General features: G+C 35.7%; 1 protein-coding gene across 2 annotated transcripts in view; it reads left to right on the top strand.

Annotated features, from left to right (window-relative positions):
• Nucleotides 1-17,942, top strand: part of KIAA1328 (KIAA1328 ortholog) — a 261,285-nt gene that overhangs the window by 203,265 nt on the left and 40,078 nt on the right. For both annotated transcript variants that reach the window (XM_012751793.3, XM_075993497.1), the window contains exon 9: nt 6,699-6,877. In XM_012751793.3, coding sequence (XP_012607247.3) covers nt 6,699-6,877 — 179 coding nt within the window. The remainder of the gene's footprint in view (nt 1-6,698; nt 6,878-17,942) is intronic.

Genomic DNA, 17,942 nt, shown 5'->3' with positions numbered 1-17,942 from the left:
CAGAATGAGGGGAAGGGTATCCATGTAGAGCTTGGCCCTGTATAGATCTTCCTCATCACCAAGAGTGATGAGGAAGGCTACCTTTACAGCCAGGGTAGCCCAGTCAGGGATGGGTAGGGCACCTGTAGGGGAAGAAGAATTTTTCTCCAACCCCCATAGGTTCTTAGTTGAAATGGACCTCTATAACAAATGCCATATTAACAAGAGAAAAACTGTAAACATAAATTTGTTAATATGTATATTTCATATATACATAGGTGACACTCAGGGAATGAGTACTTCTCAAAGAGGTGGCTTTGAATTCTAGCTCATATAGCATCCTCAACAAAGAATGGTAAAATTTTAGAGAAGTGACAAGATAAAGGAAAAGGACTTTGAGTCTCTAAAGGCAGCAGTTTGCAGAAAGGCGGATAAATGACAGATAAAAGCTAGTTAGTAAAGCGTGTTAATGTAGATTCCTTTGGTATCATCTCCAGATGACAAGGGTCTCGAGTTGTCTTCAGTGGTTAACCTTTGTTCTCCCTAGTAGAAGGGGGTCAGGATACCTTGTGTCTTTATCTGTGTCCTGCTTTGAGGCAAATAGAGGGCGGACAGAAAGCTCTCCTGCATTTGCTTCTTCTTAATTGTCCTTAGCTCAACAATCCTTTACATTTGGGGGTGGAATATTCTGGTCTCCCGCAGTATCCATATAGAAGTGTGTGGGAGAAGCAGGCCAGGGCAGTGTGGCGTAAGAGGGGTGGGCTGGTAAAGGATGAGTGGCTGTGGTGATGGGGAATATTGTTTTCATACAGAAGGTAAGTAATTATAAAGGAAAATGACAGGAAATTTTTTCACTGTTGGAGAAGGGAGTTATATATATGGAAAGGGAGAAAACTAAAATGAATACTGTTGGTTTGGAGATGAAATTGAAGATATTAGTATAAACTCATGGTTTTCAATATACATACCAAGATATAGAAATGCATATATATAGATATACATATGTTCTCTTGCTCTGTCCACAGTAAGGACTTGGGAGCTATGGTAATCCAATAGCTTTTTCCTTTTTTTCAATAAAAGGTACCAGGTCTCCTTGAAGAAATGGCTGGTTCCAGGGCTGGTTCAGATATTGGACAGGCTGGACACTATGGCTCACACCTGTAATCCTAACAACTGTGGGAGGTCCAGACTAGTTAATTCAATGTCTTCAAGTGCGTGTGACTCAGTCTATCACTCTTATTAAAAATTTCCCACATTACTTAAATGTGTGGCCAGGCTTTGAATCACTTCCTAAAAGCAGCATCTTTTCTGAGAACACTACTTCTAACAGAGGCCATTCTTTCTGTCACATGTGATAAACAACAGAGACAGAGTGCCAGCATTTTTCTTGCAAACCTTTTCTTTATGTGAATCTAAATATATATCCAGTTTTACTACAGTCCATCCTTCCTTTTCCATCTTTTGCTTTCAGCATTATCTCACCAGGACTTTGACATCCTGCTCAAAGTTACTTTGTCCCCTACACCTCCTATGGTCATTCTGTGAGATTCCAACCATCCATGTAGTTAATCTATCCATTGCCATAGCTAAAAAGTTTTTGCCTTCCTCACTTCACTCCATATACACCATCCATGGCACACCCACACCTTGCTCTCCTCCACGGGGATTTCATCACAAAAATCATTGACTCTGATATCCTTCTTCTTCAGCTTGTTCATCTTCTCACATGTCCCACAGGAATTTTTCTATTTGTTTTGTTGTTGTTTTGTATTATTTTATTTTTATTTTACCTTAAGGAAATATATAAATCTTTCTTTTCTCCTCATTTTTCTGCCGGTCTTTCAGTCCCTATTGCTCTAATTTCTTCTGTGGATATATCCCGGACAGAATGGTTGACCTAACCCACTCCTTATCAGTATACTCATTCCCCATGACCTCCATGCTGCTGCACCTTCCCAATGAAATCCAAACCCTAAATCAAGCTCTCCGGCTACTTTCTCTGCTTTGACATCTGTGCACCTAAGCCATGCTACAAATTTAGGATTTCTAATTCTGTTAGGCCCTGAGCATTTCAGAACAGTCCTTTCCTTGTCATTTCTAGTTTGAGTTCCCTCAATACATACTTAAAACCATTGCCTGTCTCCTCAATACTCATTTCTCTCACTCTCTGGAATGCATTTATCTCCTCCTTCACCAAGAAAATTGAAATCATAGCATATACATCCTCAATTCTGTCTCTCTCAACCTTACCACTCTTAAACTCAATCAACCAACTAGCAGAAAGCTACAGTTATTGATCAAGTTGCTTTCTTGAAATATCTTCTCAGTGTTCCATAAGCACCTCAAACTACATTTAATTTGTTCCACCCTCCCCTAAATCTCCTCTGTATTGCTTAACCACCCCAAATTCTGGCAATCATTCTTGACTTTTTTCTCTCTCACTTTCCACATCAAGTTCTGCCGATTTTAAATCGTAGAATTTTTTTAAAACTGTGTCTTGCTTTCCATTTCTACTGCTGCTTCTCTATTTCAGACCCTTATCTCTCACCAGAGCTGTTTCAGCATCCTTCCAATCCATCCAGTTTCTTGCAGTCCATTCTCTAAATGATGCCAACCTTTCATGGTCTGACCTGCCCCTATCTCACCTGCTTCACCTCTGTTTCTTCCTACCACGTACCCCAGACTTGATGCTATTATAATACCAAATTATCTATCTTGCCAAAAATATGTGGTGAAGTTTTACTTGTTTACTATATTTGCTAATACTGTTTTCTTCCACCTATAACATCCTTCCATTTTTCTTTATCCCCTGCTTTTCCTCCAAGATTTAGTTTGAATGCTTCAGGAATCTCCCTTCTGTTATGCAGGTAGAGTTAGGTGCCCTGCCTTTGTGCTCCCTTAACACCCCATATATTCCTCAATTACTGTATTTAGCATATGGTATTAAAAATTCTGTTTCCACATCTGTTTCCACCATTATAATCACTTTAAGAACAGGAACCAGGTCTCGCTCATGTTTGTATACCCAGCACCTAGCATATGTCAAGTATTCAATAAATGTTTGTTTTTCCTCTTTTGCCCACCCTAGCTCCATAGCACGTATCAGGCCCATAAAATATGTCCTCAGTTAATATCTGATGAATATATAAATGAATGATTGATTTGGCAATTTATTGAATAGGAATAAGGAAAGCAGAATTTGAGACAACTGAGGTTTTTCATGAGTGACTGGGAGGATGATATCATTAAATAAGAATGGAAACAGATGGAGGAAGTTGTTTGAAGATGAATATTATGTATTGCTTTAGCTTGAGTTGGATTGGGATATAGGACAAGATATCCCTTTACAGCTTTTCATCAGATATTTCATCAGTTCCTAGAGGAATCTGCTTAGAAATCATATTTTTTTTCCTCCTTTTATTTCATTATATTGGGGGTGGCCTATATCAAGAAAAACCAAACAACAAACGCTGGTGAGGATGTGGAAAGACAGGCACACTCTTATACTGCTGGTGGGACTATGAATTAGTGCAAATAGAAATCATATTTGAAGGTGGCAAGGATCACCAAGAAAATACGAAGGAGGAAGAGAAGGACAGGGACAGAATCTTTTGGACTGTATGCATTTAAGGGGAAGAAAGCAGAGTTCCAGTAAAAGAATCTGAGTAGAAGCCTCCTTAAACTGGAAAACCAATCAGGATAATGTATTGTGAAGTCTAAGGGAGAAAAAGTTTTAAGAAAGAAGTCAATTGCTATGGGGTGGTCTAGTAATAAGCAAGACTGTTTCAAAGAGTAAGGGCCTTTTAATTTGTTCTTTAAAAAGTATTTCTATTAGGTACCTTAGAATAAGTTAGTTTTGTAGATTTTTAGCAGAGAAGGGAAGGAGAAAAGAAATGGTAATAGAAGGGAAATGGTAACAGTTTTTTGTTTGTTTTTTAATTACAAAATGCATGACTATTGGAAGAAATTTAAACATTCAGAGGTATATAAATTAAAATATAAAAGTCTCCCCTCAGTCACCCTATTTCTGCTTCTCCTTTCTATTTTGTCATTTATCCATCTAGAACTTTAAAAATATTTTAGTATATTTTTGTTTTTATAAAAATGAGATCACATTATAAATGCTATTATTGCAAATTGCTTTTATGTTATTTTAATAGCATGTCATGAAGCTTCTCCACATCAGTATAAAGAACTACCTCATTCTTTTTAATGGCTGAATAATGTTTTTAAGATGGATATGTACTGTAATTTATTCATTCTCCTTTGGAATGATATTTGCCTTCAGTTTTTCACTCTTACAAATAATTCTGCACTGACCATCTTTAGATAAATATTCTCAGGCTGTTGTTCATATAATTCCATAGGATAAATTCTTAAAAGTAGAATTGTTGGGAAGGAGGTGCATTTTTATTTTGTGTTGACAAATCATCCACAAAAAGATGCCACCAACTTGCAGTTCCTCCAACAGTGTATTCAAGTGCTCTTTTCCACAACCCCTCACTGACACTGAGTATTTTATACTTTCCCATTTAAGGAAAGAGGTTTTGGTTTTAGGTTTAGGTTTTTGTTTTTAATAGAAGGTGTGATCTTGTTTGAAATCCCAGGAGGAATCCAATTAAGAGAAAGAGTTTGTAAGTTATAAGAAAAAGAAATGTTTGACAGGCCATAGTCACAGAGGGCATGGGTCAAGATGGTATCAAGAGTGTAAATAAAAGGCATAATTTTCTTTTGAGACATTAAGAGAGGAAATAATTGATGGGTGACTATGGAAATAAATATAATTGAAGGAAGAATTTTTTTTATATAGTCATCTTTGTTTTAGGAAAATCAGAAGCCAAGTTCCCAGTTGAGATGGAGGATTACCAGGATGGGGTTTTGAATAAAGGTCAGAGAACCCTGTGTGTAAAATGCTGTAAGAAGCAGAAAGCAATCAGTATTGGGAACAATCAGCATCAGCTGATGTTAGGAGTTCCGCTGAGCTGAGAATGAATGAATTTCTGGGAAGCCAGTGGTCATGGTCACATTAATTTTTCTGCAAGAACAAGCAGAGATGTAGTTGTTGAATTTGCATGGGTTTGGGGCTTCTGGGTTAAGGTAAATTTATATAACATCCACAGTGAGGTGCTTTTATTCTCCTTATTTTGCTGTCCCATGAGTAGAAGTTATATAACCTAAGGTGTACATCTACTGGTGGGTCTGCACAGGGAAACAATCTCTGTGTTCTAATAAAAATTTTTTAAAAAAAGAAAACAAGGAAAGAAAAAAAATTTAACAGGGCTAGGCACAGTGGCTAACGCTTATAATCCTAGTACTCTGGGAGGCTGAGGCGGGAGGATTGCTTAAGCTCAGAAGTCCGAGACCAGCTCTGAGCAAGAATGAGACCCCATCTCTACCAAAAATAGAAAATATTAGCTGGGCATGGTGGTGCACGCCTGTAGTCTCAGCTATTTAGGAGGCTGAGGCAGGAGGATCCCTTGAGCCCAGGAGTTTGAGGCTACAGTGAGGTATGATGATGCCACTATATTCTACCCAGGGCAACAGAAAGAGACCCTGTCTCAAAGAAAAAAAAAATTTAATATATTTTATTATGCCCATATAAAGCCATATAAATATTAGGTTTTTTATGTCACTTTGAGCATGAACCTATTTAATTTCTTGGTTTTTATTAATAAATTATGATATGAGCAAACACTACTAAAAATTCCAATCAACACAAACCTGTGATATTTATATAAGCTTATATAATTTGAATCATAATCAAGGGCCACCTAGAATAATAATTGGCCTAGTAATACTCCATTCAACTTATTCTTGTCTAGAGATTCCCTCTGCTTCTAGGGAGTTTAAACATCATGAGTTTTACAATCTTACTTTTTGAGTAGCTGCCTCTATTGGTTTCCCAGTCTTCTTAACTTTAATTTTCACATTGTTTCTGGGCATGAGGAAGACAAAACCAAAGTGTTAGGAGTTTGTGGTGAACTTAAATTAGAAGGAACAGGCTGGTGGAATAGTGAGAGATAACACATCCTCTGAATATTTCTCCCTAAGAAAATAAAATGTTATAAGAGGAAATGTGCTAATGGTGGGAGCACAGTTTATTAGAGAGAGAAAAAAAAAGCACATATGTACATGTATTCATTTTCATTAAAATGCCTTTTATTCCATGTTTCCCTTATTGACTTCTTAACGAAATTATGGAAGGACAGAGTCCTTACATAATGGAAACATGTGCTATTGCACTACTTCGTACATATTCTGGGTACTCGTAAATACAGTAACAATTGAAAATGAGAAACACAAATGCATTCTGAGGTACATTGGTGATATTTTAATCCCTAATGTTCATTTTTAGTACTTGGAAAACATCTTAGATATGCAAGTCTTGTTTTAGCATACTTTTTATTTCTGTAGATATTCTGGTTCTTAGTCATACTCTCTGTGGCTTTATTAGCTGTTTCATCAGTTTGAGTCTTATTTCGCCAACTCCAAATGTAAGCTTTTTGAAGATGAAGACCATTTCTTCTCCAAAATTGTTCTGGTAGAACACAAAATAGACCTTGAGTAAATTATTTAAATTACACCGCAATAAAAAAAAATAGGAAAAAGAAAGTTCTTACTGTCACAAATTGCATTGCAACTCATGCTGAATTTAAATGTCTTTGTGATGTATATCCCCTTCTATGCTTTCTACAGTTCATTCATGTTTGTTCTTTTAGTTTATTAAAGTCAAAATGCAATGGCTGGCTGCTTGGAATATCACCATCCATTAAAAAGTACCAAGACTTCCCGAACAGTGGAGAGAATAGGAAGGAGAAGAAGATAGTTGGGTTTCAGTCACATATGGATGATGCCGTGGGTACATGTCAGAAGGAAGATACATATAGATCCCCAAAAGGTAAGTTTAGCATCTGTAGTAGCAAAATGAGAAGCTGTTGGGGGAAGGTGGTTGTTGGTGGCCTCTAGCCAGTAAATTTCAGATGATTTTCTACAATGCAGAGAAAGAGTTACATGTTACAAGCTGACATGTACCTGCTAGGTCACAGGTAAGCACATCTGCTAGATCAGTGGAATGCATCTTCATTTTTCTTAGAATACTGGTATGAGAAACTATATCCAACTTATCCCTCTTTTTGCAAGCAGCAAACTTTAAGAATTATTCAGCAGTAAATATGGTCATAGACACCAAATAATGTTCATAGTGAGTAAAGAGGACAAGCTATTGAACATAAATCTCTCCTGGAAAAGGAAACCCTTCCGACTACAGTTAATCCTCAGTTGAATGGAGTCACAGGGGAGTGTGGAGGAGAGGTCATAGACAACTCCACATTGTGGCTAAAACAAAACCTCCCAAGTCTAAAGCATACATTGCCCGGCAATCTTGTAAGCAACAGTAATACTTCCTATTGTATACATGGTAGATTTTTAAAACAAATCAATTATAAATAACTATGTGAAGTATCAAGTAAAACAAAGTTAATTATGTTTCCTAGTTATTCCTGGAGTGGCGTTTGGCTTATTCTATCCTGGCATCCTTAAATGAATGACTTTGGAAGAGAATGGAGCGAGTCTGAGCTTCATTATACAGAAAAGATGTGCAGGAAACAGGGCCAGAAAGGTCTCTGAGCCTCTTTCTGCTCACACCTCTTTCCCAGATACCTTTTTTCCCTGCTCACAGCCAGTAACCCTGATTTCCTTCTTATTTACCTCTTTTGTCCACTGAGCTAACACCTTTCTACCTCTGGTGTTAAGCACTCAACTTTTCATAATCTCTGTAGCCATTCTCACATTTATTAAAATCTTAAAAGTTAGGCAGTGCTTTATGAGATCTTACAGGTATACCTCTCTCCCTACTGCCATTCTAGCTCTGTCATGCTTTTGATTATGATTAATCTAGAATTATTTAATCTCCTCCTAGATAATTGAGAGATGATAATTAGTCCAAACTTCAGCGGGCAGATTATCCACAATTTGAAACAAAAGCAAAAGTACATTTTGTTTGATGTAAGGCATAAGTGTATGCAGACCTCCATTGCAGTAGGACAGCTTAGAAGCTGCTTTTTAGACATTGCCACCAAAAACAAAAATGAAATTGAGGAGACTTTTACTCTGTGAGATAGAATCTTCTTTGCTTTCTCTGTTAGTAGTTTTTCAGAGGTGGAAAACTCTTACTTCAGCTTCTTCTATTCTTCCTCTTTGCACTTTGGAGAGTGGGGAACCAATCAAAATTGGTGTGGTGTTTACACCACAAAGCTTAACATAGTCTTCTGTTAACTTGCCAACAAATTTGTGTTGTGTGTTAGCATTAAGATAAAATGGCAAAATGAGAAGAATACGGTGTAATAGCAAAAGAACAAATAACTTGTGTTACTGGTTAAGACCACAGCAACAATAGAAAGCAGCAATTGAAAAAGGCACTTTGAGAAAGGTACCATCAGGCCAGCCCTTGCTGTGGTGGAGGTTAATCTCTCTCGGGCCCAGCTATAGAAGCCGGAAGCCTGGAACGGGCTTGTGTCCAAAAAAAATCAATTTCTAATTTGAAACAAAATCATTTTTGACTAACAGGGGTTCAGAACCCATTACTTTTTGCTATATAGTCTGCTGACATTTCAGCACTTTCTGTTGTGCACAATGAATCCTAATAGTCATTTTATAATGTTGCTATCCCAATCAATTTAACCAGGAGAAAGCTGTTACAATTCTGCAAAGTTTTCAGGAACAGTTTTCACTCATGGTTTTATTTTTTTCTTTGGGTTTTTTTTTTCTTTTTTTTTTTTTTTTTTTTGAGGAAGGTTGTATTGTTATAGTAAAAAAAAAATAGAAACTTTTTCATCTTTTTAAAAGAATTTTTATCTTAAGGTATTTACAGGGACTATTAACTTTCTTTTCTACTCATGAAAAAGACTATTTTTCTGTGCTTTTATTCTAATATGGAGCTATTAGGAAAATTATGGTCTACCTGGTCATTGAAGGAGCTAAAGTTGTCTCTTTAAGCCATTCTGCCCATTGCAGAGCTGGTATATGCAGATTTCAGTATAGGACAAAGTTATTGCATTGGCATTTGCTGTGGCACCCAACTAAATGGGAGATATAAACTTTGCAAGGTGTGCTGCAGTGGTTTTGGAAACCCTCTTTATCATAAGGCCAATGACCTAGCACTAATTACCTAAGTCACACTGCTTGGTTTAGCACCTCCTTAATTGCTTTTCCCTTTTTAATGTGTCTGAATTTTTTAACATACTTTTCTTCTGCTTTATATCTTTTGTTTGCTTTGTTGTTACCCTTTAATCATTAAGTACTACATAGGACATTTACTACAGGACCATTAATCTTTATTGCCAATCTCTTACTCCTTTACCTCTGCTATTCTCCTCACCATCCTGCCAATTTCATTCATTGATGCTAAACTTGTAAAAAAAAAAAAAAAAAGAAGGAGCCCTATGATAACAAAGATATGTACAGTATTATCAGAATTAGACTTAAAATATAAACTGTTTTTTCATTCATCAATGTTTGGGATGCTATATGTTAGTTCCTTTTATGGAGCCATGCGGAACAGGCAGACATTACATGGGGAATTCTAAACTTGGGTCAAGAACTTTTAAAAGGCATAAGTCTGGAAAAACCCAGTCTTCATTCCTCCTTTTTTCCTTTCTTGCAGCAGCACAGCATTCTCTCCCAGCTTGCCTGGAACCTCTCCTTCCTGAGTAATCCCTTTTATTACAGCTCTCAAAGCTGAGGGCATTTTTTTTCTTGTTGTGCTGGTGGGCTAGCAGAGGCCATGAGAATGAAAATGTTAAACCTTGGGGCTTGGCAAAGTGATGCCTGTTCCTAAGTCAGGCTGTAAAACCTGACTTTGGCCATTCCAAAGCCCCCTGCTGTATTTAGAGCTACCTTGTTCCTTTTTCATGGATCTCTAAATTCCTTATAGTAGTAAGAGAGGCTGAGCCTGGAGTAATATGGATTTATCTGATGGTATTGACCATGTCCCTTTATTTTGTCTTTAGGGTTTTTTAGGTTATATAATCTTATATAGCAGCTGCTTCTGGTTGAGGTCCCTTAGTGACTCATTTTTGTTTTTACTGGAAAAGGGTTATAGACTTACCTGAAATGAGGAATAATCTCTGAAGCTCCTATTTCCTCTAAGGGAGCTTGCAATGATGGGAGTGCTCTTCATAGCCCAAGGTAGATTAAAATAGGCGACATGATTAAAGAAATGAACAAATTAGAGTATCCAAAGTACAGAAACCATTTCTATCTTACCTCTAAGGAGCCTTTATTTATGTTTATTTTATTATCATGACATCATTATTATTACATATTCAATCATAAGAAAAAGTACCACAAGATACTGCTTCTGTGCTAAAGAGATGCTAAAAGTCAATACTTTTGGCCGGGCGCGGTGGCTCACGCCTGTAATCCCAGCACTCTGGGAGGCCGAGGCGGGCGGATTGCTCGAGGTCAGGAGTTCGAAACCAATCTGAGCAAGAGTGAGAGCCCGTCTCTATGATAAATAGAAAGAAATTAATTGGCCAGCTAATATATATATAGAAAAAATGAGCCGGGCATGGTGGCACATGCCTGTAGTCCCAGCTACATGGGAGGCTGAGGCAGCAGGGTTGCTTGAGCCCAGGAGTTTGAGGTTGCTGTGAGCTAGGCTGACGCCATGGCACTCACTCTAGCCTGGGCAACAAAGCGTGACTCTGTCTCAAAATAAAAAAAAAAAAGTCAATGCTTTTATCAACAGCATAGAGAATACAAGCATAGTAGAAGGCTATGAATAAACCTAGACATGTTGAATAAATTTTCCTGCCCAGACCACTAAAAGGAATTAAAATGCAAAAGATTAGCATTAACAGTTGAAGTTACTATAGCACGGATGTGGAAACAACCCAAGTGCCCATCAATCCATGAGTGGATTCATAAAATATGGTATATGTAAACAATGGAATACTACTCAATTATAAAAAATGATGGTGATCTAGCACCTCTTATATTTTCCTGGATAGAGCTTGAGCCCATCCTCCAAAGTGAGGTATCACAAGAATGGAAGAATAGGCACCACATGTATTCGCCATCAAACTGCCACTGACTGATCAACACTAAAGTGCTCACACAGTAGTAGTATTCTTTGGGGGTAGAGTGGTTGGGGTAAACTCACAACTAATGGATGTGGTGAGCATTTTAGGGGGAGAAGGACACATCTCAAATCATGGTTGGGATGTGGCAAAGTCATAACATGTAACCATAATGTTTGTACCCCCATAATTTCCTGAATTAATAATAGAGCAAAAACGTTGAAGTTGCTATATATGGAATATTGTCACTGTAAACCAGAGGGTCTACATTTCTCATTCTTTACAATGGAAAGAAATATTTCCAAATACTATAAAATGTACTTATTTATTATATATGTTTTATATCTTCTCCCTCTAAAATATAAGCTCCATATGTTCATTGTTGTATCTCCATCTCATAGAACATTGTTTGACACATGGTAGGTGTTCATTATATATTTGTTGACTGAATTAACATTATTGATTTTTCTTTCTATGCCCTCATCCCATTTTCCCAAAATAAGGACCTAATCAGTTAGACTTTTTGACCTCAGTGCCTGTAGTGATTTAGTGATTTAAGCAAAATACATGCTTGTCCCTTCAAAATCCTTATGGTGATTAATTGGTAATGTCAAAGAGAAATTAGTAGAGTGGAGTCTTAAAAACAGCACTGCCTTAGGAGTCAAGAAAACTGTGGGGTTTTTTTCATTTCTTTTTATTCAAATTGAAGTTTAATTTATATGTAATAAAATTACACAGGTCTTAAATGTACAGTTTGATAAATTTTGACAATTGTGTACACCCATGTAACTACTACCCCAGTTAAGATAAAGTTCCCTCATACTCCTTACTAGTCAGTTTCCCCCACCCCACACCCAGGCTTTTCTGTTTGGTTTGCTGATGGCTGTCTTCTTACTGTCTCCTCACTTTTCTTTTTGTGTGTATTCATCCCTGGTATGTCTCTCTCTTCTTATAAGGACACCAGTCATACTTGGTTTGACCCACCCATATGACCTCATTCCACTTTAAGTGCCTCTTTAAAGGCTCTATCTCCAAATATAGTCACATTCTAAGTTAGTGGAGGTTAGGACGTCAACATATAAATTTGAAAAGACACAAATGTCCATAACTACTTTCTTTCCAATTTTTATGCCTTTCTCTTTCTTATCTAATTGGACTGTCTAGGGATTCTATTATAATATAGAATAAAATGATAAAAGTAAACTTCCATGCCTGGCTCCCAATCTTATAGGGAAAGCAGATAGTCTTTCAACATTAAGTATGATTTTATTGGAGGTTTTTTGTAAATGCCCTTTATCAGGTTGAAAAACTTTCCTCCTAGTTTGCTGAGAGTTTTTGTCAAAAATGGATGTTGAATTTCATCAAATCTTTTTTTCTGCAACTATTATGATTGTGTTATGTTTTTATTTATCATGTTATTTGATGATTACACCATTTGGGAGATATGGATATAATATCTTTTTTACAATGACCTTGTTAGATTTTGGTATCAGGGTTATGCTGGTGGCATAAATGAGTCAGGAAGACGTCAGCAAAAATGGTGTGGTAGTTACTTCTAGGGGCTTGTCTTTCCCCAGAAACAATAAAAAATCTTGCAAAAACTTTCGGAGTCTGCTTTATCAGAACTCTGGAAAATAGTGAAAAATTTACAGAAACAAAACAAATGCTTAACCAACAGAAAGGCTACTGAAACAGGGTAGGAGAACTTTGTGGAGTTTTAACTTAGCCTTGCCTACCTGCTTCCCAGCATGGCCGCAGTCTTGAAGATGGCAGCCGAACTTCCAGATGTGAGTACCTGGTCTCAGAGGATGCAGAGCAGACCCGTTTCTCAAAGAATTGTCTGTTTTGACCTGCCTGTGGATTCCCTAAAGGCTGACACAACAAGCCTGCCTTTGTTTTGCCTGACTTTGAACTTTATCAGAGCAGAGAAACACAGCTACATGGGGGACATTCCTTTAAAACACTGAGAGTCAAATGAACATACCACTGGCACCTGGGCTAAAAGACTAACAGTGAGGCAAACCATAGACACATCAAAAGCCAAAAAATTAGATAACCTAGATGAAATGGCCAAATTCCTAGAAACACCCAAACTACCAAAACTGACTCAAGAATAAATAGAAAATCTGAATAGATACATACCAAGAGATTGAATAAGTAATCAAAAACCTACCAACAAAGACAAGTCCAGAATCAGATGGCTTCACTGGTGAATTCTACCAAACATTTAAAGAAGAATTAACACAAATTCTTCCAAAAGAACAGAATAGGAGAGAATACATCCTAACTCATTTTAAGAAGCCAGTATTACCTTTATGCCAAAGCCAGAGACAGACATTGTAAGACAAGAAAACTATAGCCAACATTCCTTATGAATATGGATGAAAATATTCTCAACAAAATACTAGCAAGCCAAATGCAGCAGCATATTAAAAGGGTTATGCATCATAACCAAGTAGGATGTAGTCCAGAAGTGTAAAGTTGCTTCAACATAGAAAAATCAATCAATGTAATAGAATGAAGGAAAAACCACATGATCATCTTAAGTGGCACAGAAAAAGCATTGTACAAAATACAACATTCTTTCATGATAAAAAACAATAAAGTAGGAATAGAAGGAAACTTCCTCAATATGATAAAGGGCATCTATGTTAAACCTACAGCTAACAGCTAACATCATACTCAATTATGAAAGACTGAAAGTTTTTCCTCTAAGATCAGCAACAAGATAAATATTCCTGCTTTCACCACTTCTATTCAACATTGTACTAGAAGTTCTACCCAGAGAATAAGCCACAAAAAAAAAAAAAAAGAAAATATATCTAAATTGGAAAAGAAGTTAAACTTTCTGCATTAGTAGATGACATGATCTTATTATGGAAAACCCTAGAGAATTCATAAAAACTGTTAGAGCTAATAAATGAATTTAGAAAAGTTGCAAGATAGAATTCAACACAATCATTTGTATTTCTATATGTTAGTAATGAACTGTCTGAAAAAGAAATTAAGAAAACAATTCCATACTGTTCATGCATGATGTTTTGTGTTTCTGTGGTATCAGTTGTAATGTCTCCTTTTTCATATTTCTGATCGAATTTGTTTGGGTCCTTTGTCTTCTTTTCCTGGTTAATCTAGCAAGTGGTCTATCGATTTTGTTTATCCTTTCGAAGAACCAACTTTTTGTTCTGTTGATCTTATTATTTCTTTATTTTCCATTTCATTTAGTTCTGCTCTGACCTTTATTATTTCTTTCCTTTTGCTGGCTTTGGGTTTGGTTTGCTTTTCCCTTTCTAGTTCTTTGAGATGTGACATTAGGTTGTTAATTTGTGATCTTTCTGTCTTTTTGTTATAGGCATTTAAGACTTATGAATTTTCCCCTGAGGAATGCTTTTGCTGAGTCCCATAGATTTTGATAGCTTGTGTCCCCTTTGTAGTCCATTTATAATAGCATCAGAACAATAAAATACCTAGGAATAAATTTAACCAAGGGTGCAAGACTTGTTCACTGAAAAGTATAAAACATTGCTAAAAAGAAATTAAAGATCTAAATAAATAGAAAGACATTTTGCTTTTATGAATTTGGAGACTTAACAGTCTCATTATTGTTACGAGGGCAGTACTCCCCAGAGTGACCTACAAATTCAATCCCTATCAAAATCCCAGTGACATTTTTTGCAGAAATGGAAATGCCAATCCTAAAATTCATACAGAATTGCAAGGGTCCCTGAATGGCCAATACAATCTTGAAAGAGGGGAACAAAGTTAGAGGACTCATACTTCCTGACTTGAAAACTTACTATAAAGCTACAGTAATCAAACAATGTGAGACTAGCATAAGGATAAATATGTAGATCACAGAATAGAATTGAGCATCCATAAATAAACCTATACATCTCTGGCCAATTGATTTTCAAAAGAGGTGTCTTCAATGGGGAAAGAATAGTCTTTTCAACAAATGGTGTTGAGACAACTGGATATCCTACATACAAAAAAAAAAAGAGAGATGATATTGAATTTTTACTTCATGCTATATATAAAAATTAACTCAAATTAATCATCAACCTAAATATAAGAGCTAAGACTATAAAACTCTTAGGAGTAAATGCAGGTATAAATCTTCATGATTTATATGGCTTAGGCAATGGTTTCTTGGATATAACACCAAAAGCACAAACAACCAAAGGAAAAAAACAGATAAATTGGGCTTCATGGATATTAAAATATTTTTGTATCAAAGAACACTATCAAGACAGTGAAAAGACAACCCACAAAATGGGATAAAATATTTGCAAATCATGTATCTTATATGGGTCTAGTATCTAGAATATATAAAGAACTCTTACAACCTGATTACAAAAAGACAAACAACCCAATTAAAAATTGTGCCAAAGACTTGAATAAACATTTCTCCAAAGAAAATATGCAAATGGCAATAAGTAAATGAAGAGAGGCTCAACATCACTAATCATTAGAGAAATGCAAAAACTACAGTGAGACACCACCTCAGACCCACTAGGATTTTTATAATTTTAAAAATGGAAAATAAGTTGGGTGCAGTGCCTCACTCCTATAATCTCAGTGACTCAGGAGACTGAGGCAGGAGGATCATTTCAGGCCAGGAGCTTGAAACCAGCCTGGGCAATATAGCAAGACCCCATCTCTAAAAAAAATTGAAAAGAAATTAGCCAGGCATGGTGGCACATGCCTATAATTCCAGTTACTCGAGAGGCTGAGGTGGGATGATCACTTGAGCCCAGGAGTTCAAAGCTACAGTGAGGTGTGATCGACGTGCCACTGCACACTAGTCTGGGTGACAGAGCAAGAGCCCATCTCTTAAAAAAGGGAAAATAAGTGTTGGTGAGGATGTGGAGAAATTAGAATCCTTACCCATTGCTAGTGGAAATTTAAAATAGTGCAGCTACTATGGAAAACAGTTTGTTGATTTCTCAGTAAGTTAAACATAGAATTATCATACAACCCATCAATTCCACTCATATTGTGAGTATATACCCAAAATAATTGACAACAGTTGTTCAAACAAGATCTTATACACAAATCTTCATAGCAGCTCTATTTATAATAGCCAAAAGGTTTAAACAACTCAAATATTCATCAACAGAAGAATGGATAAACAAAATGTTGTTTTAATAAACAGAAGGGATATTTATTCAACCATAAAAAGGAATGAAGTTCTGACACATGCTACAATTTGAATGAACCTCAAAAGCATGCTAAGTAAGAAGCCAGACACAAAAGGCCACATGTTGTGTGATTCCATTTATATGAAATATCCAGAATAAGCAAATCCATATAGAAAGAAAGTAGATTACTGTTTGCCAGGGGTGAGGGGAAGTTAGGGGAAAATGGAGAATGACTATTTAATTTGTACAGGGTTTCCATAGGGAGTGATGAAAAGTTCTGGAACTAGTTAATGGTGATGGTTATACAACATTTCCACATACTGAATGCTACTGAATTATACACTTTAAAATGGTAAGTGTGTATTTTACTGCAATTTTTTAAAAATTAGGAAGGACTTCTTCTTACTCTGTTTTCTGAAAGAGTTTAAGATTGCTATTATTTCTTTCTTAAATGTTTGGAAGAATTCATCATTGAAACTTCTGGCCTGGATTTGTTACTTTCGTTGCTGTTAATGTTGATGGTAATGGTGTGTTTATAGATTTTCTTATTTTGCATTTTGTTTTGTGTGCAAAAGTTTTAAAATACAGATTCATTTTCTTTAATAGATGTAGGACTATTCAGATTTGCTATTTCTACTTGTGTTAGTTTTGATAAGTTTTGTTTTTGATGGAACTTGTTCGTTTCTTCTAAAGTGTTGAATTTCTTTTTTTTTGTTTTGTTTTGTTTTTTTTTGTTTTTTTTTTTGTTTTAGACACCCAAGTTGTGTTAAAGTGTTGAATTTCTTGACATAAAATTGTTCATAAATTTTCTTTTTTTAAATTGCCTTAGTATCTGCAGTGAGATCCCTCTTTTATTGTTGATATTGGTAATTTGTGACTTTCTCTCTTGATCAGTTTTACTATGGGATTGTCAATTTTACTATTTAAAAAAGCTTTTGCCTTTTGTTGATTTTTCTCTATCATGTGTTTATTTTCCATTCCATGGATTTCTGTTCTTATTTTTATCATTTCCTTTGTATTAATTTGGGTTTAATTTGCTCTTTTTGTTTTGTCTTCAGCTTAGAGCACTGATTTTATTTTGTTTTTTTTTAATAGAGTTTTAATAAAGAGTTTTAAATGATATTTGAGTTAATATGAATTAATTTTTATGAAAGGTGTAAAGTCTGTGTCTAGACTGATTTTTCTGCACATGGATGTCCAGTTGTTCCAGCACTATGTGTCAAAAAGAAATCCTTTCTCCATTGAATTGTATCTGCTCCTGTCAAAATCAGTTGACTGTATTTCTGGCCTCTCTCATCTGTTCCATTGACCTGTTTGTCTATTTTTCACCAATAGAGCACTGATTTTAAATCTTTCTACTTTTCTAATATATGTATTTGTAAAACTATAACTTTCTATAACTTTAGCTGCCTCCTACAAATTATGATAAGGTGTGTTTGCATTATCATTCATTTCAAATATTTTCTAATTTGTTATTTATTTATTTATTTATTTATGTCTACAGATTATTCTGAAGTGGTGCCATTTTGGTATTTTTCTGACATCATATTGGTATTGATTTCTAATTTAATTCTGTTGTGGTCAAATATCATACTATATATTGTTTCAGTTCTTTCAAGTGTATTAAGTTGGATATAGTATTCTGTAATGTGAAATAGGTCAATTTACTTGATAGTATTACTTAGTTATTCTATATCCTGAATTTTGTCTTTTCATTCTATCTAGAGAGAGAAAGGTATTAATC

This window comes from Microcebus murinus, chromosome 17 (assembly GCF_040939455.1).
Source record: "Microcebus murinus isolate Inina chromosome 17, M.murinus_Inina_mat1.0, whole genome shotgun sequence".
NCBI lineage: Eukaryota > Metazoa > Chordata > Mammalia > Primates > Cheirogaleidae > Microcebus > Microcebus murinus.
The sequence above is the reverse complement of the archived record's forward strand: the minus strand, read 5'-3'. Positions and strand labels throughout refer to the sequence as shown.